This window comes from Poromitra crassiceps (assembly GCF_964638095.1).
Source record: "Poromitra crassiceps genome assembly, chromosome: 21".
Classification (NCBI taxonomy): domain Eukaryota; kingdom Metazoa; phylum Chordata; class Actinopteri; order Beryciformes; family Melamphaidae; genus Poromitra; species Poromitra crassiceps.
This window is the reverse complement of record NC_139638.1, coordinates 23,597,229-23,617,912: the sequence shown is the minus strand read 5'-3', so window position 1 is coordinate 23,617,912 and position 20,684 is coordinate 23,597,229. Positions and strand designations below refer to the sequence as shown.

Here is a 20,684-nt window from a genome sequence, read left to right as displayed (position 1 = left end):
TGAATATGTGGAAGGGTATATAGCAATGGTATTTTTATTTTTTATTTTTTTATCACACACAGCTGCATTTAGACTTGTTTTTGTAAACTGCAGGGGGCACTGTTCCTGAAATGGAAGTCCCTCTTGTGTTGAGCCCTATCCCGAGCAGAACGTTCTCCTCTTGTGATGTCACATGAATGCCCATTTAGAATGGCACCTTTTTCTCAATATTTCTGGGGGCCTGTAAAAAAAAATATATTTGGCTTTTTAGGGTATTTGTGTACTAATCAAGAGCACAAAATGTAAAACTATTCAGATTTTTTTTTAACCACGCTCTTTAAGGGTATGTGTCCTGGTCGCTGCACTATAGTGCCTCCTCTGGTCAGTCGGGCGCCTGTTCAGGGGTGAGGGGAACTGGGCGGAATCGCATGCTCCTTCCACAACACTATGTCCTGCCGCCGGTGAAACTGCTCGCTGTCAGGTGAAAAGAAGTGGCTGGTGGTGACTGCACATGTATCGGAGGAAGCATGTGCTACAGGTCTCTGGTGGAACCCTCCCCAGAAATCTCTCACTATTGCCACACACATGCACACACACACACATGCACACGCACACGCACACACACACACAAACACACGCACACACACACACACGCACACACACACACACACACACACACACACACGCACACGCACACACAGAGTGGGGACTTGGGATAGACTCCAGTTACCCTCAAATGGGTTAAATGGATAGAGAAAGTGAATGGAGAAGTATTCTATTGCACACTGAAAAGCGCCTTTCGATGACTTTAGAGGCAACAAGCCACACTGGAGTGAATCTGAGTTTATCCTCTAGACTTCATCAGCCTCGCTCTCTTTGTCCAAAACGATGTCCTGGGCGATCACCAGAGTGTATATTTCAGTGTTGGTCTCGCACACTGAGGCTATTAGATAGCACTGTCAGTGATCCGTGGAGCCTCCACATCATTGGGCGAGATGTGACTCCTCCCCACAGTTTAAATGCCAGCACTTTTGCACTCCGGCTAATTGTCTGCTAAAAGGTCAATGGGCATTTGAAACGAGACACACGGTGGGCGTTCATTACTTGGTGCTCCGAGCTGCTCGGTGCTCGATGAACTAGTCCGATCGGTCCCACACCGCCACGTCCTCCTCCTCCTCCTCCTCCCGGGAGAGATAGTCTAAATCCCCTAATGGAGTGTTGTTGTCACAGTCACACAGGAGAGAGAATAAGACAAATGGCTCCAGCTGTTGTTATTGTTATTTTGGGCAGTAAGGAGATAAATCTGGCAGGAACGTTTAATTGATGTGGCCTCTTTGTGCGAGTGACAGGCAACCGTCTCAATTTACTTCCTGGAAAGAATTTGGACTATTGTGGCCAAGTTGGGTTTTGGAACCCAGTATGACACAAGATGTTCCAAATAGTCGGTCATTCCCAACTTGACGTGCCCGTGGCACGTCCCGGGGGAGAAAAACATTGACACGAACATCCGACTCTGACGCTTCCTTGCCCTTTCTTTTGTCTTCTTATGTATTTTTCTCATCACAGATTTGGCATTTTGTCACTTTTCTTTTTTTAATCCCCGTCCTCTCCAAAGCTTTCATCAGTTTTATTGGAAGCCGTGTGCGCACAGCGGAGAGGCGCGCGCAATTGTGACTTAATCTGATTAATGACAACAACAATTCCTTCAAAGTGACCTTTTATAATTGCCTTTATATATAGAGGATGTACAGGCTCACGACGAAAGGACAGTTAAGGTGATCTAGTGGAGTGAAAACTTTGGTCACGCAAGTCATCGTTCACATCGGCGCCTGGTTGTATTCATACATTAAATACATACACATTCATGGGCATATAGGCACATGATGCGATGTCATGAGAGCAAAAATCATCGTATGACATCACTGATGATGTCATAGGCACTGATGTAAACTTAAGGGGGCACACACACAGACCCACCACGCGCATGTAAACTTAAGGGCAATAACATTTTGTGAGCAACACACACGACCCACGACCACGCGTGCCAATAGGGGCAGGCGAGGCCACGCGGCAGCCAAGCTGTGGGCGAGACCGCGCAGCGGCCCGAGCGGTGTATGCGAGCTGCAGGGCCAACTCGGCGAGCTGCAGGGCGGGCGAGGCGGCGCAGTGGCCGAGCCTAGGAATCAAGTACTGTACATAGTAAGACACACACACGCACGCACACGCACACACACACACACACACACACACACACACACACACACACACACACACACACACACACACACACACACACACACACACACACACAACCACACACACACACACACACCCCTCTTTTATGAATGTTGAGAGCTTTTGATTGCATGCAATTTTGAAATAGCAAATGTCAGCAGCTGTTGTTAGATGCTGAGAGTAGTGATAATAAACACATCAAAGTCACGTCCACCTGTATGTGTCCTTGTTATCTAGTTGCGGTTCTTGACATACAGAGAGGAAATAATAATAATGCCTATCTATGGATATGTAATAATAATAATAATTGATTGGATGTATGTAGCGCCTTTCAAGACACTCAAAGCGCTTCACATATCAGGGGAGGGTTGGGGGAGGGAACTCAACTCATCCACCACCGATGTGTAGCAGCACCCACCTGGGTGATGCACGGCAGCCAGTTTGCGCCCGAACGCTCACCACACATCAGCCTATCACAGTGGAGAGTTGAGGACTGAATGTGCCAATTAAGTAACGAGGGATGATTAGGTGGCCATGATTGAAGGAAGGCCTGTTTGGGAATTTAGCCAGGGCACCGGGGTTACACCCTCCAGGGCACCGGGGTTACACCCTCCAGGGCACCGGGGTTACACCCCCCAGGGCACCGGGGTTACACCCTCCAGGGCACCGGGGTTACACCCCTACTCTTGCGAAGAGTGCCGATGGGATCTTTAATGACCACAGAGAGTCAGGAGGACCTCGGTTTAACGTCTCATCCGAAGAACGGTGCTCACTCACAGGACAGGAGTCCCTGTCTCAGGGCAGAGACTCTGTCTTGTGAGTGGGCATTGAGGAGATTATTGATCAGACCATTCGGACCAGAGGGGAAGAGCACCTCCTACTGGTCGTCCAACACCACTTCCAGCACCAGTCTCCCATGCAAGGAGTATCCTAGGCACCGACCTGCTTAGCTTCCCAAGGAAAGCCAGTAATGTAACGCAGGAGCCACTGGTGCTGACCATATCGCCTCGTTATCTCATGTATCACCCAGATAGATAGATAGATAGATAGATAGATAGATAGATAGATAGATAGATAGATAGATAGATAGATAGATAGATAAACAAACAAATAAATAAATAAATAGGCTGGTGAAAATTTCTGGCCCATCTACATTTCCTGGTTTTAAAACCTGGCCCAATCAAATGTGTAATTGACTAGCCCTGCCCCTGACATACTTATTGACATGAATAAAGGCTGTGTGGGGTGACTGAAATGATTGTGACTCATTATATTCATAGTTGGGCTGCATAGGGCCTAACAGCTCTCTATGGACCACCTAACAGCTCTCTATGGACCACCTAACAGCTCTCTATGGACCACGAGGCTCTTCAGAAGCCGTGTGAAGTGCCATCACTTTGAAGAGCACTACGGGTGTTGAACACGTTACACTGTAACTGTCGCGCCATCGGCTCGCCGACAAATCTCTCTAATTAAGGGGTAGGAAATGATAACGGCTCTGAAAAGATTCTGACATTTTCAGCAATACTCTTAAAAAACCCACCCTCTTTGGTCTAATATGAAAGCATAAGCATTGAAAATGCCCTTTTATTGGAAAAAGTATAAGCCAAGCTGAAAAGTTTTTGCATTCTCTCCGAGTTATTATGAAGTCAGAAAATAAAGCATGGTTCTATGGGGCTTGTCATATATCAATTGGATGACAAAAAGCATCAGGCTTTAAAGCACACGGGCTGATACATCTGATGCATAACAATAAAGCAGTTTGAAAAACCTATAGAGTCCTTTGAGCAACTAGCAAGTGGGGGGGACTTGAAAGTGTTTCTTTTGACAGGCCGGTTAATTCTCTCAATTCAGAGGAGCAATAATGATCCGTTCGGGGACGAGTGGGAAGGGAGAGTCGAACATTGTTCAAACTGTTTTTGATGTTCTAGGTAAAAACGTGAATAAATCTAATAACTGATCACTCTATTCAGACACTTGACCACACTTACAGGCTTTTCGTCGTTCCCTCTCCGTGTGCGGCGACTGTTGGTGCAAGCAATTGCGTCTCTATAGGATAATTATCACTTGTGTCTGTTTTTATTTTCAAAACAGAACAGTTTTCCCCTCAAAAGAACATAGCCACTAATGAGTAGATCTCGCTATTTTCATCCACGTAATTATAATCCAGGAGTGAAATGGCGCAAGACGCAGTAAATTCCTGAGTACATTGTTGAGATAACCATTCTGTTTGGACTTAGGAGAAAATATCTCTTGTTCCCAAACTTCAGCTCCAAAAATGTCAAGCACTATAATAACTTTATAGATATGGCTCTCACAATGAAGAAAAAAGGAGCTTCTTGGATACTTGTAGCAAGTTTAATGACGAAGTAGAGTACATGTGTAACTGAGACAGTTACAAACTATGTACAAAACAAACTCACTGGTCTTCATCAGGCTGTAGATATGGGTCTCTAAATTGTTGTCCCTAATTTCATTCATCTTATTTTAACCCTTATTTTTGGTTTATGCCTATGTTTTTTTTGTGTGGTAAATTGATTTTTTTTTAGGTTGTAATATAATTGTTTTACTCGTGAAGCACCTTGAGATTTTGTTGTATTTTACTGTATATCAATAACATGTATTATTATTAATGTTGTTGTTGTTGTTGTTGTTGTTGTTATAGAATGCAGTCTGTATTAATAGTCTTATACAGTACATGTTGAGTACATCATAATCAACCGCTGCACAGTTGATGCTATTGTTCTGCATTCAGGCCTGTGATTAAAGCCAACAGCCTTTGTTGAGAGCCTGATGTAGCTCGAAATAGAGCACAGTAATAAGAGCACAGTGAATCATATCATAGTCCCCTAAGAGCATTGATGTACGAGTACTTCTTTTCATTTTGTGAATGGACTGGGGCTGGACTGGGAAAATAGAGTGTTCCACACTGGTGTTGACCTGCCAGAGTGCCACAGTCCTGTTGTATAGTGGCCGTGTGGTACTAGACTTTGGGGGGTATGCTGGATGTGTTTACCTTGCAGATGAAGCTTGCTCTCAGGGCGGTTGTATAGTGTGGCCCTGTGGTACTAGACTTTGGGGGGTATGCTGGATGTGTTTACCTTGCAGATGAAGCTTGCTCTCAGGGCGGTTGTATAGTGTGGCCCTGTGGTACTAGACTTTGGGGGGTATGCTGGATGTGTTTACCTTGCAGATGAAGCCTGCTCTCAGGGCGGTTGTATAGTGTGGCCCTGTGGTACTAGACTTTGGGGGGTATGCTGGATGTGTTTACCTTGCAGATGAAGCTTGCTCTCAGGGCGGTTGTATAGTGTGGCCCTGTGCTACTAGACTTTGGGGGGTATGCTGGATGTGTTTACCTTGCAGATGAAGCTTGCTCTCAGGGCGGTTGTATAGTGTGGCCCTGTGCTACTAGACTTTGGGGGGTATGCTGGATGTGTTTACCTTGCAGATGAAGCCTGCTCTCAGGGCGGTTGTATAGTGTGGCCCTGTGGTACTAGACTTTGGGGGGTATGCTGGATGTGTTTACCTTGCAGATGAAGCCTGCTCTCAGGGCGGTTGTATAGTGTGGCCCTGTGCTACTAGACTTTGGGGGGTATGCTGGATGTGTTTACCTTGCAGATGAAGCCTGCTCTCAGGGCGGTTGTATAGTGTGGCCCTGTGCTACTAGACTTTGGGGGGTATGCTGGATGTGTTTACCTTGCAGATGAAGCCTGCTCTCAGGGCGGTTGTATAGTGTGGCCCTGTGCTACTAGACTTTGGGGGGTATGCTGGATGTGTTTACCTTGCAGATGAAGCTTGCTCTCAGGGCGGTTGTATAGTGTGGCCCTGTGCTACTAGACTTTGGGGGGTATGCTGGATGTGTTTACCTTGCAGATGAAGCCTGCTCTCAGGGCGGTTGTATAGTGTGGCCCTGTGCTACTAGACTTTGGGGGGTATGTTGGATGTGTTTACCTTGGAGATGAAGCTTGCTCTCAGGGCTGTTGTATAGTGTGGCCCTGTGGTACTAGACTTTGGGGGGTATGCTGGATGTGTTTACCTTGCAGATGAAGCTTGCTCTCAGGGCGGTTGTATAGTGTGGCCCTGTGCTACTAGACTTTGGGGGGTATGCTGGATGTGTTTACCTTGCAGATGAAGCTTGCTCTCAGGGCGGTTGTATAGTGTGGCCCTGTGCTACTAGACTTTGGGGGGTATGCTGGATGTGTTTACCTTGCAGATGAAGCCTGCTCTCAGGGCGGTTGTATAGTGTGGCCCTGTGCTACTAGACTTTGGGGGGTATGTTGGATGTGTTTACCTTGGAGATGAAGCTTGCTCTCAGGGCTGTTGTATAGTGTGGCCCTGTGGTACTAGACTTTGGGGGTATGCTGGATGTGTTTACCTTGCAGATGAAGCCTGCTCTCAGGGCGGTTGTATAGTGTGGCCCTGTGGTACTAGACTTTGGGGGTATGCTGGATGTGTTTACCTTGCAGATGAAGCTTGCTCTCAGGGCGGTTGTATAGTGTGGCCCTGTGGTACTAGACTTTGGGGAGTATGCTGGATGTGTTTACCTTGGAGATGAAGCTTGCTCTCAGGGCTCTGCAGAAGGACGGAGCTGACGGAGTCCAGATTGTCGTAGCTGCTGCACCCCAGTGGCCCCGTGCGTGTCTCTGTCACCTGCAAGACAATTAGGGTACAAATGAGAGAAACATTTGGGGAGGGAGCAGGTATACACTTGTTGTGTGTGTGTGTGTGTGTGTGTGTGTGTGTGTGCGCGCGAGTATGCGTGTGTGTGTTTGAGAGAGAGAGAGAGAGAGAGAGAGAGAGAGAGAGAGAGAGAGAGAGAGAGTGCCTTCATTGTGTATTCTGCAGTATTTCCCTCTCTGCTCTACCTTCGAGTACTCCTGTATTACACCGATCTATATGCACAATACATCAATAGATAATAGACAAAGTTAGCAATAGTATTAGTAAGGGATCTGCCAATAAGATGTCAAATAATACATCCCATAGTGCTGTCAATGGATAATGGATGTCCTCTAGGTGGCGCAGAGACAAAGGAAGGTTGTACAACGGCAGAGATGCATCGAGACAAGATCCTATAATAAGATCAGTTGTTACCAACCAGCCTAATTGTGATGTGTAATTGACTCAAAGCTTGACTGAAGGCTTACTGTAAAGTAGCATTTCTAAACTAGCCTTTTACAAGCGACATCGTTTATATTGCCACCCATGTTGTCCCCCGCTTGCGTCAAGGGGGCGTGATTTCTCTTTTAAAATTTGAGCCATTTTTCCACATCCGTAATTCTCTGCCAAGACTAATAAAGAAAAAAACATCGCATGGATGCATAACTGGGATGTATCCTCAGTGATGTACCCTGGGGTCATAGGATGTTTCGGGTCTCGCAACATCATACACCCTCGCCCAGGTGACCCAGCCGGGGCTGGCCAAGCCCCAACTTACGTCCCAGTAGCTACCCACGGTCAGCCCTATAGGGAGGGTCGAAGGTGGTCACGCGGTCAGGGCCACTCAATCCGCTGCTCCGGAACTACTCTGCCGGGACCGGGGGAGGGGGAGGGCTCTGGTACGTAGAGGGACCGGGCTCTGTGGGTTGCCACCCGGCCGGGCTCCTCCCTCGTCTCACCAGGTCTACGACCTGTGCGCTGCACCAGACTCCCCCGCTCCAAACATCTCATTCCGACGTGATGGTATCTTGGTGGATACCATGCAGTACCAGTACTTGGTGGCACTGCAGAAATACTACTCTCCTCTAAAGTTTGTGATGTGGTCCCTGTTGGCCAGCACACATTACAGTCAAAAGAGATAATTAGGCTGTTCAGACGTCCCGCCCCTCTATATTTAAGACCTTTAAGACTTGGCTCTTGAAAAGAAAGAAAGAAAGCAGTCATTCCCCTCTCTTTGCACTTGCCATTGCTCATTAAGATCTCTCCGGCAGTGCGTAATAGCACTTTCACGTGGCTCCAAGAAGCTAGATGAGATACTAAGCAAAGGAGATTAACGACGGGGGGAAAAGAATAATCTTACCAAAAAACCTCAAGTATTTTGTTTCCCCCGTTGTCACAAACAGATGTTTGGGACTCATACACTTATAGTACTTACTACCAGTAGAATCTGAAACTCAATGCGCTTTAGTTGTACGGTACTAGTATTTTACATCAGCTGTTGCAACGAGATTGGCACTTGCCCCCCCCCCTGCAGACTTCTGAGAGATTATAGACAGTATGTATTCAATATGTATACAGCAGAGGTGAGAAGGTGAACTGAATATAACAGAAGTGGAATAATCTTGTCTAAGGAGGGAAGTTATTTTCTCCAAGCCGTTAGATGTGTTCATATATATATTTTTTTGCATTTATTTACAGGTTGTTGAATCTGCATCTCACAAATCACCTGAGTGGATGCTTGTCTGACTGAGCCAATAGTAAAAACACAAGACACCACTATTTGAGCACATTACAGTACACTGTGATTTCCCTAGATCCAAACGCTTAACATTTTGGGTTATTTGCTGCAGATAGAGCCATATTGAAATTGTGGCAATCTTGAAACTGCGTTTTCCAATGTACAGTATAATTGTCTGGACCCATTATCATTTTACTTCATATCCATGGTATCAGTCATTTATTCTATAGTATAGCTAATAAACCACCTCAGTGATAAAGCGATGATTTATGTGAATTTCTATGTTTGCAACTGAACGAAATGAGAGAGTCCCTGTATGGAGAACTCAATATCCTCCTCAAGTATAAGAATGATCGGAGTTGTTGAGACTGTTCTTTTAATAGGATTGTTTCCAGTAAGGACCTGGCAGCACAATCTAAATCCAATTTATATTAATTTTATATCAGAATACGGTGACCTGTATTCTTCATTAAACCTTTGTCCCCTTCTTCTTTTTATAGTTAGGGAAGCTGCAAACTATAGCAAAGGCCCACTAGCAAATATTTACATTTGAGGTTTCCAAATGTGTTTCTCTGGCTCACACCACAGAATACTAACGTTACCTTCTCTAATAGTGGGACGCTCTGCAGGCAGCAATATAGTAGTTGCAACTTGCAATTGTTTTTGTAACGGATTTATGCAATTCTCTAATGATATAACCCCCAAACACCACACATTAAAAAAGAAAGAAGAAACTCCTACTAGATTTTAGTCAGGACAACGGTAGTTTCACTGGCCACCTTCCCCTCCCTTCCGTGAGAGGAGTCTGGCTGCATGGAAACAGGCTGCTGGCATAAGCCCTCCCCTGCTCTACAGCTGCTCTCCCATTGGAGGCGACCGTTTCAGTCGCTGCCGGATTTCCGCTACCCGCTTACAAGCTCTGTCATTGGCTCCGACCATGCCAATCAGAGCGGCTTCCGCTCCCTCCTCCCTGTGTGTCGCTGTAAATAGTGCCCTGCCGCCTCAGTGAAAACGCTGGCCTTGCTATACATGCTGAGAATGGCAAGTTTTGACGAAGATTTGGATTGTTGGAAACTATTTTGCAAGGGCACTGCCGCTAGGCGCCGCCCAAGACGAGTGTGATTGGTTAAACCTAACGGAGCATTTCCCCCCCGCAATTCCAGAATGTAGACCAGCGCTGCCAGACTCCTCTCACGGAAGGGAGGGGAGAGGCTGAAAAGCGAGACTAGGACAAACGGTGATTGTTCCCTTAAGCCAGCTATAGTTTCCTGACTAAACTTGTGTTGCTCATACAGTCAATCTTAACTTTGTTTTGTTTATTTCACATTTCATCAACTGATAAAACAAGACAGAGAGCACATCCAGTCTGCTCACCTGCATCACAGAGAATCTCTTCACCCTCAAACAGCTCAAAGGCAAACTAATGAAACTGCTTCATCACTTAAGACACAATTTTACTCAAACTAGGACATGTTGGCAAATTGATGGATTCTCTTCAATTAAGTTCTTTATAAACCTACTTCCTTCTCATGGGAGGTCCATGCCGTTATTGTGGCAGACCATCGATGTGGCCAGTATGAGAAAACTAACAAAGTTATCACAAGCGATTTGTCTTGCATAAGTCACCCAGAGAAGGTTTGAACCCAATGTACCGACCATCTATAGCTCCACCCAGAGGAGGTTTGAAGACAATGTACCGACCATCTATAGCTCATATAACGTCCTCATACCCTACATCTCCGTCCCCTGACAATGAATACTATATTTGAGGTAACATTACTCAAATGCATCCGTACCTTAACTCTTATCTTGAAAGTAGTCTGATCACACTATTAAATAGGATTTTCTTCACAGGCATTATTAGATTGTAGATATTTTACTCAACGACTTAAAGGGTACATCAATGAGTTCAACATTTACTCCAGGTAATGCCAGTTCACATCTCGGTTTTTATTGGATTTCATTGATCCGTTTTTAATGCCACAAATCAGCAATACCTCTAGTGTTTCCCCTACCATTCTACAGGCCTGGCGGGCCCGCCAGGCCAGGGGGAAAAAATAAAGAATAAAATAAATAAATACATTTTTTCTGCTCTCCCCCAAATTTCAATAAACCTTTATGGCATATTATTACAATACAACAATACTGGTGTTGACAGTGTTGACAGTAATAGAAGATGCCAAATCATTCCAAACAATAAGCATTTTGCTTTTAGGAGCATTGTGCCAGCGTGCAGCGCTGTTCCAAAACGTGTCAACGTGTGTCGTTGCCTGGAAACGCACATCCCATAATACAACTGTTCGCATCGTATCCTATATTAGTATGATGATACTTGGGATGCCATTGCGAACACAGATGCGAACAGGTTAGCTAAAAGCTTAGCGTCGCCAGCGAGGGCCCCCACCGTTGCGGTCGTTTTAAAATCCCTCCAGGCCTGAAAAATGTTCTAGGGGAAAACACTGGTCTTAGTGTACATCATCCTTGGAAGTGTTCTAGCATCGTTTATATGCACTTATATGCTGAAAGGACAACTAATCGAATGACGATGGGCCGATGGCAGCCAGGCTGGGAAAGAGTTAAGAAAGCCAGCATAAACGTTGGGTGCAGTCTTGAATCACGGAGGCATTAAACAAGACGAGGGTAATGGTAAAGGTCACTGTAATTATGAACAATATCTGCTCATCCAGTCGACGGTATATTATGCTGATTCAGAAGAGTTCTTCCAGCAATACGCTCACAACTCCCCATCATCTCTATAAAAGGTCCAGGCCGTGTTTTATTCCCACAGTGAAACTGGAAGACTTGAAGTAGTGCACTAATTATGGCTCTGCCGACTTTTTTAGAATGGCTTCCTGGCAGCGTGCTGCATATTGTTTGTCATGCATGTGAACTGTGTAAACGCTCTTCTCGCTGCTGTGTCTCTGGGTTAGGCTGTCTCTGACTGTTACAAAGTCTCTTCTCGCTGCTGTGTCTCTGGGTTAGGCTGTCTCTGACTGTTACAAAGTGTGTTGTGATCAGTTCATTTTGACACGTATGATCACAACTACTTCTATGTTTTATGTCTATTCTAAGGCAGAGGTTCTCAAATGTTTTTCAGACAAGGACCCCTTACAAGATAGAAAATATACCGGGGACCCCCTCATTCTGATTTGTGATTTTGGGCTAAGCTTAATTGTTTCCACTGTGACTTTTAAATTGATAGGTTTGTTAGATTAGAATGTAATCCATGAACCATTTTAGATTTAAAGGATCAAATATTTTCATTGAGCTATGAAGCTTTTTCACACAAAAAAAGTTTTGATTTTTATTTTCCTGAAAACTTTTTTGCGGACAACCTGGCCAAGTGCCACGGACCCCTGGGGGTCCCCGGACCCCCATTTGAGAACCACTGTTCTAAGGTACTGCGTGGCGACAAGTAGTGTCGAGTAACGAGCTGCATTGAGTCTGTTGGTTGTCAGCCCTGGTCCTAAAAATTCAGTGCTGATCATGATCATACATGCATTATCATTTCTGGATAATGTTGATTGAATCATGTAATGCATGCCTCATCGCTACTTAAACAGACTGGCTGTGACTCAGGAGGTAGAGCGGCTCGTCCACTAATCAGAAGGTCGGTGGTTCGATCCCCGGCTCCTCCAGTCCGCATGTCGAAGTGTCCTTGGGCAAGACACTGAACTCCAAATTGCTCCCAATGGCTGTGCCAGCACCCTGCGTGGCAGCTGGCCGCCCTCGGTGTGTGAATGGGTGAATGTAGGCACATTGTAAAGCGCTTTGGATATAAAATGCTTTGGATAAAATGCAGTTACCAGATAGGAACCTGCTGCTTATTCATGCAACTGACCGATCCTAAAGCGTGCTTTGCAGAAACATAACATGCCACCATTTTATTCTGCTTGTGTGCTGATTTTGCACAACAACTCTGACCATTTCTGGCAAGGAATAGGACTAATATATTTTTTTGTTACATTTGACTGATTTTCTGTAAGTTACTTCTGTAATGAAACCTAATCACTAAAAAGCCCTTAAGGCAAATTGTGTGTCAAAGACGGAGAGCGTCTGTAATCATACTGAGCCTGAGAAAAATATTAAGAGCAGCCTAATGGATAAACAAGACTGACTAATCTGTCTCCAAGATGTCCGCCGCCTGTGTCCTCAGGAGGCTGTGCTCTCTACCGTAACACTGTGTGTGTGTGTGTGTGTGTGTGTGTGTGTGTGTGTGTGTGTGTGCGTGTGCGTGTGCGTGTGTGTGTGTGTGTGCGTGTGTGTATGTGTGTGTGTGTGTGCACGCGTGTGCGTCTGTGTGTGTGATTGACAATGTGACACCATTTTCCTGTATTTAATGTTGATGCCGCGCCAGATGGTGGGCTGACAAGCAAGAAATTAGACAGATGTATATCTTACCCTTGATGTGGGAGTGTTGAGGGATAAAGTACAAACCCCAGCGAGAGGCAGACAGTGACAGACAGTGGAAGAAGAGCTGCTAAATCTTAGTATTCAGTGGGTTTCCTCTGGAATAAATCTCGCTAATTTATATGGAGCTAATGCACACATAACAGTCTCGTGCTGTTATGGCGGAGATACATGGGACACGTCCGCCGCACAGAATGCCATCAGCATTATAATCGCGAGAAGCCGCTACACGGAAGCAGCTAGCACGCACCCGCGCCGGGGGGGGGGGGGTAGGCATCGCACGGGTGGTCTATTTGTCTCTCTCTACGCATGGCTATGTGGCTCTAAAACAGGTCAAAGCTCCATAGAACTGTGTATAATCTGATTAACAAGTGCAAGTAGCCCACGGCGATTCAGCCTTATGGCCCTTTAGGCAATGTTTTGGGGGGTACCCCAACACCTCAACAACATGGCTAATTGTTTTCAACATTATGGGCCTATATATACCTCATTGTACCAGAGGCCATGCGACACAGCACAGAAACCCCCGTGGGTGTTTTTACATTGCCCACTACAATAAATAAATAAATCATAATAATGATCCTGTAGTTAAAACAATCTAAGTTAATTAATTCAGTAGCAGTTAATATAGCCCACACTTCCAAACCCTCCATAACCAACTGCATTATCACTTGGCAAAACTCAACACGCCACACAAGAGCCTACTTGAAATCTGCTCCGAAAAACATGGCTGGCACGCAAGAAGACACACTCTGTATAGCAAGTATGTGTGTGTGTGTGGGGGGGGGAGGGGGGGGGGCTCTGCCCCACCTCCGCCTCACGGCACGTCCGCGTCCCGTGTATTTCAGCCGTAAGTCACATTTGATATGAGACAATATACTGAATAGGGCAGGGATACTCAACTTGCTTTGCCCGGGGGCCACTTTCGTGAAATGATAGAAGGCCAGGGGCCAGTTAATAAATAAACAATAATACATTTTTCTGTAGCGAATTGTAGGTTTTTGGGTCAGCCAGAGTTTAGTCTGACAATGTTGTGCACACCGGATAGTTAATTAGGTTAAGTACATACATAAGTGCCTGGGTAGCAAGCAGACAGCGGTATTTGACAATTTAGCAGCTAAATCATAGATTATTGAAAGATATTCCATATTCCAGACTGAAATTCTATAGCAGAAGTGGAGTATTGGCCAGAATGACATGATATATATATCGACAATGACAAAAAAAAATATATATATATATATATATATATATATATATATATATATATATATATATATATATATATATATATATATATATATATATATATATATTGTCATTTGTCATTGTCAATATATATATATATAAGTTGAGTATCACTGGAATAGTGTATGTCACCCCACATTTCCTCAAACCACCCTCAATACAATACATATTTGATCCTGTGTGTTACTAACATAGTGCTATAATGTCTGACTCATACAGTTTATGAGACACACACTACCATCCCACTGAATCTTTCAGCCAGCTAGAGAGCAACAGTATCCAAGCTAAGCTGCTGTGTTTCAGTGCTGCCATGCAGGGCACTTTGAGATGCACTTGATGTAGCGGCGCAGAGCAGAGCAGAGCGCAGCACGTGGAGATTGATTACACCGCTGGTCTCTTGCCTATCACACTCTGCTATCTGGATGGCTGCTGACAGGGCTCTTTTTCCTCCCCTTTTTGTTGTTCTTATCGCCGAATTAATTACTTCCTGCAAAAAAGGTCACGTTACGTGATGCAACGGTGACCGAGCAAAGTGAATATCTGTCCTCTGCGGCGCCCTCTTCTGACGGGCCAAAAAACACACGTGCACACGACTGACCTCAAGCACGCTCATACATGCTAGTGACTTAAAGGCACACTCCGCCCATTTCCAACCAACTATGTATCATTGCAAAACCAGTAGTATATCAGAAAACTGTAGTTTTGCAGTCATTCATTATTTTAGTTTGACAGTTATTGAGAGTTGATTGGAGTTCAGGTGTGGACCAGTGGTGTCATTTGTGCATGAATGACATCACTGGTCCACACCCTTTAACTCAAATCAACTCTCAATAACTGTCAAACGAAATGAATGCCTGCAAAACTGTTTACAGTTTTCTGATATATGACTGATTTTGCAATGATATGTAGCTGGTTGAAAATGGGCGGAGTGTTCATTTAACAGATCACACTCCATTCGGATCGGCATAAGCGTGTGTGTTAGCTAGTCACGGTTTATTATACAGTCAGTCCTCTCCACTGAAAGAGCTATTATTCCAAATGGAGAACAGACATACCCAGCTGGAGGGATTAGTGACTGACCCTGGTAATCTCAATGACCTTAGGAGAATGGTATGAAGGCACTTGTTATGCTCATTCTGCTTCTCTCTCTCCACCACGCGCCACGCCATGCGAGTGCTGTGTGTGTGCCGTGCAGCTTAGGAAAATGGAGTAGAAACGTTATAAAAATACAAGGAGCAATCACTGGGACTGAAGTGGGGCCAAGGGGGACTTAGAGGATTTGGATTATTAAGCAGAACACAACAGTGTGGAAGAATCCCACCGGGCCCTTTACTGTATCGCAGGCCCACAGTCAGGAACCATGGTTCTGGAACATCTTCTCCCGCACTTGTCATCTGTCATCAAGAAAAGCGTCTAACCGAGTAAACAAAAATGATGCGCTTGAGATCATTTCTTTACACTTCTGTATTGTTTAAATGGCAAACAAATGTATTCCCCAAGCACCCAAAATATAGGGAAATTAAGAGGTTTATCTTGTCTGCACAACCGTCTCTGTGCCTCAAAGTGCAAAATTCATCCTGGGGACACAAGCAATGCAGCCTCGGTACATCCAGGAGCCGAGTGCACCAGCTGGGCGTACCGCCTAGGTGTAACGTTACGTCCGACGTGGAACTGAAAGTTACGACTTACTTCATTTTATGACTAGTGCACCATGTAGTCTTAAGCCCTGTATGCGTTGCGCCTGGGTGTAACTTTTACGTCCGGTATGGAGCAGGCGTAAAAGTTACACCCAAGGCGTACTCATACTGACAGCTGTCTCATCTTGATCTGCGCTGTCGGGACTGACACCTCTGTGCTGTCAATGCCGTTCAGTCCTGTGATGCGGGGGAATCTTCTCCAAAAACATCGATCGATATGTGCTGTAAATGGACGTTTTGGGCGCAGGACCTCCGCTTGTCGGCGGGTTATTAAAAGCTGATGCGTCGGAAGATCTTTCACTTTCTTGCTGACTTTGTCAACTCCCCGCAGTGCGCAGTCTGCCATCGCATTCATTATTGCACTTGTGATCAAATTCCATGCGTCGTGTTTCTGTTTGTTTGTGTTGGCGCTGTTAAATTTAGCCGTGAGAACATAATATTCAATGCATAGGCATTGAATACAACTCTATAAGTTTGAGCAGAGTTGGAGCTGTCTGTCAGCTGTCTCCAGCTCGTCTGAGAGAAGTGTGTTGCTTGGCAACAAGCACGAATTCACGTGGACACGCACGTCCGCGCGCAGCTACGACCGTGGTAAGTCAGGCTCGGTGCACTCGGTGTCAATTCAAATCACAAAGTCGGGCGAAGCTAAGACCGGCGTAACAGTTAAGACCGACTTTTTTTTTTTTACGCCCGGCTGGTGCACTCGGCTCCAGGTGTGCTGAGGAGCTTATGCGTGACAGTCAGAGTGAATGACATTGCTACTTTCTCTTTACATTAATATATGGATCCTTGATAACAGATACATCTAGTTTCTTGTCAGTCACATGCATAATCAGCTATGTACACACCTGTCATGGAAGAGTCTTCAGAGGACCAGAGAAGTGGTACTTAGGTGGTCCCTATAATGGCGCATGGGCGTCACTTCATCAGGCACCAGGCCTGTTCCTCGCCTACGCTGAAGTGGGAGAAGAGCAGGCGCAGTAGAGCGTGTCTCACTGGCAATCTACTGTAGCAGCGCAGTCGTTTTGCTGACAAGGATGACAAGGATCTGCTCTCGCATCGCCAGCTGCAAGGCGCAATCGTCTTCTGTGCTACTTTGATGGCTTTAGTTGGTGGAGGCGCGTCGTCGTGCCCATATTGAGCTCTCCAAAATCACACAAAACTTTTAGACATGTTCTTATATCATGTGTACGTTTTTGATGCGATTGAAGGATGGCTTTACAAGGAGGCACGGTGGTGCAGTGGTAAGCGCTGTCGCCTCACAGCTAGAAGGTCCTGGGTTCGATTCCCACCTGGGACGCTGTGAGCGCTGAAGGAGTGCGTGCCCGGCGTCCGCATGTCCTCGAGTGCCCACCGCCCGGGTGGGCTCGTCAAAAGGGCCTTTCTGTGTGGAGTTTTTGCATGTTCTCCCCGTGCCCCCTGGGGGTTTCCTTCATATAGGAACCCCACACCAAAACATGCAATATCCTCGTCGCTGATGTGGTGCCTCCTCTGGTCGTTAGGGGCGCCTGTTCGGAGGGAGGGGAACTCGTTGGAATAGCGTGATCCTCCCACGTACTATGTCCTACCGGTGAAGCTTCCCCTGTCAGGTGAAAAGAAGCGGCTGGCTACTGCCCATGTCTCGGAGGAAGCATGGAGCCAGTTTCGGCTCTGCCCAGATCGGCAGAGGGTGGAGCAGCAACCAGGATAAATAAATTAAAATTAGCACTAATGGGGGATAAAAATGGCGGCGGGAAATCGGGAAAAAAATATTTAAAAAAAGAAAAGGAAAAAGGATGGCTTTACCGGTAATCAACCCACTTTGTATCATATATAATCTCAGTAATATAAGCACATGGGCAGTGTTTACCTTCTCTCTTCTGTCTCTGTCTAAATCCTCCTGCAGAAACTCCGCCCCCGTCAGCTGCAAGTCATTGAGGCTCGTTAAGGCTTGCATTCTCCTATGTGCACATACTTAAAAAAATCAACAATAACAGCCGCCCTCGGAGCACATTCCACACATCTCGAGCAGAACTTCCGCAGCTCCGTTGTGACGCGTTGTGACGTATCAGGTAAAGCCATCCTTTTTAAGGCAATAATGCCAGTAAGGAGAGTCTGTACTGGGCTAGATCAAGCGGTGATTCTAACCATCGTGTGTCATTCACAACTGTTTTTAGGATAAGGGGCTGCATCCCTTTCAATTGATAGGCAAGATCCCTAATAGGCATCTGAAGGCAGGGGGACCAGTATCAGTGTGTTCCATCTGCAGCCTCTAATTAGAGCGGGGCGAGGCTGGGACCAAATAAATAAATAAATAAATAAATCATCTTGGCCCAGAGCCCGGCCCACCACCATCGATCACGCACACCACCCATCTTCACAGTCCCCTGAATTTGAGGGATGTGGCCATGCACGGCTCTCCCAATGTTGGTATACCCTGATTAAGTCTTGCACAACTAGCGTCAGGCTGTTGCAAAATGAGTACACACATCTATTTGGTTCTTTGTGCACATATATAAGTGGTTGGCTGTAACAAGGTATATATAGGCTATTCCACACGGGTGTAAAAGCCCAGGTCACAACATTCGATAGAGACACTGCGGAGCGCGTCATCATTCAGAAACCACGCCCAAAACGGGGGGAAACAAAAACTCCCCCCAACCAACCATGGCGTTCTTCTCCTATGTCACGTGTTGCACCACAAAGATCATATATACGGAAGATGAACACTCCAACTTACTTCCTTGACAGCTAGATCCACATTTTTCTTCTCGCCAATTCTCAATGGCTTCCTTGTTTTGCTCGGTTAGTACAAAAAAACTTTAACTGGCGATTTTTTACATTTGTTTTCTGCGCAGCCCCACCACACAACAGCTTTTAGCTATGTTTAATCCAAGGAAAATGACGCTGGTGTATGGAAGTGACTGGAGAGAGCTTTCCCCCGTGATGGGCGTGGCCTATTTCACGCAGTGTCTCTATGGACACACTGGTAAAGTAAATCTCACAGCTCCAACGATCTGTCTACACTCGACTTCGCTGAACTCCCTCAAGACCCGCCATTCCCACCACCAATCCTCATATCGTTTCATGCCTCCTTCTGATCTATGGGTTTCCCAAAGGCAGTGCCTGAACCACTGCATTTTTAATTTGCAATAGAGATAGGCCTGTAGGCTGCAACGGACATCATACATCATTACTATACATATATTAATTACTATACATACATATACAGTACATTACTTTACACCACCAAGTAGATCAGTTTCTTCTCGGGAGAAGGCGGCCTGGACTTTCATCTCTGTACTTTCAACTGTCACTACGTCAGAGGAGCTGATGTGATTGGCCTGACTCACTCCAGATCTTAAGACACCCGCTGATAATTTATTCCTGCAGAGGACGCACCTCTGACCAGAAATCAACTCAAAAGTCAATAGCGATTGACTTTTTAGTTGATTTAGCTACACCCTCCTGTGCCATTGACTGCCTGTGCCGTTGATAGGGCCCTTAGTATATTATGGAACTTCAGTGGATGAAAATTATGGATGCAATATTAACTTTGCTAATGACGTGCAATTAATTTATTAGTAATGTCTGATGAAATGTTTCAACATTACGTGCAATCTCTGTGGGGGGGGGGGGTGAACTGTGCACATATGGTTATCTACAGTATCCCATTGTATCTATGTCCTAATGCACTACTAGCCTTTCTTGCAATAGAGAGGCAAAGTGACCGCCTACTTCCTGCTTCAGCACTGTACCAGAGATTTTCCTCCGCAATTTATTTTCCCATAGACATTTCGTAAAATTCTTATAAAAATAGTTTTACTTGTTCAAACCAAACGGTTCAGATATGCTTAGAAACAGGAGAAACCACATAACATTTCACTCAGACCAAAACGTAAAAACATTGCGGATTTAAAGAAAATGTTTTTTCAATGTCGTTTTTTTTAAGTTTTGGTCCCAGTGAAATGTTCGATGGTCTCTCCCGATTCTAAATATAGCTGAACCGTTTGGTTTGACGAAGTAAAAATATTTTTACAAGCATTTTACGAAATGTCTATGGGAAAATAAATGGCGGATAAAAATCTCTGGTACAGTGCTGAAGCAGGAAGTGGGCGGTCACTTTGCCTCTCTATACGTAACTATGTAAGTACGTAGTATTACAGTTATCATAGCCTTCATTAGTATCAGCATTACATGACAGGAGTGGGAGAGTGGCGAAGGAGAAGCAATACAGTACCAGTTGTATAAAATAGTGTCACAAAGTGTCACATTCTTGTATGTATTTTTAGTTGTAGAAAATGTACCAAAAAATGACGTTTTGCTCCATATGCGGCTCACAGAACTCCTTGTGGCATCGATGCGCTCTCATTTCTACTTTTCAAACCACTGAGCAGAGTATAATCATATTCCCAGATATTCTCATAACCACCTGGCATCCCCGAGTTGTGTTTTTCAACCTGAACGAGTGAGGAGAATAAAAGGATGTAAGCGAAGGAAGAGAGAGAAAATGAGGGGAAGAGGAGGAGTGCGGGTGGGACGGAGAGGAGGAAGGAGACAGTATGGATGAACTGTCTTCATCATGGGACTGCCTGTGCTGAGCTTCCTAATCTGTCCATCACCTGCCTGTCTCTTAATGACTTGCTATTTCTGGCTCCATGGAAACGAAGGGACGGCTTCTCGCTAACTCTCCAAGCCTGCTACTAGAACATCCCACAAGGCATTTTCTCTGCCTTCTT

At 45.4% G+C, this 20,684-nt stretch overlaps 1 protein-coding gene across 1 annotated transcript in view; it reads right to left on the bottom strand.

Annotated features, from left to right (window-relative positions):
• brinp1 (bone morphogenetic protein/retinoic acid inducible neural-specific 1) overlaps positions 1-20,684 on the bottom strand; it is a gene marked incomplete at both ends in the record, with an annotated part of 168,441 nt that overhangs the window by 57,262 nt on the left and 90,495 nt on the right. The window contains one exon of the mRNA XM_083657441.1: positions 6,759-6,864. Coding sequence (XP_083513567.1) covers positions 6,759-6,864 — 106 coding nt within the window. The remainder of the gene's footprint in view (positions 1-6,758; positions 6,865-20,684) is intronic.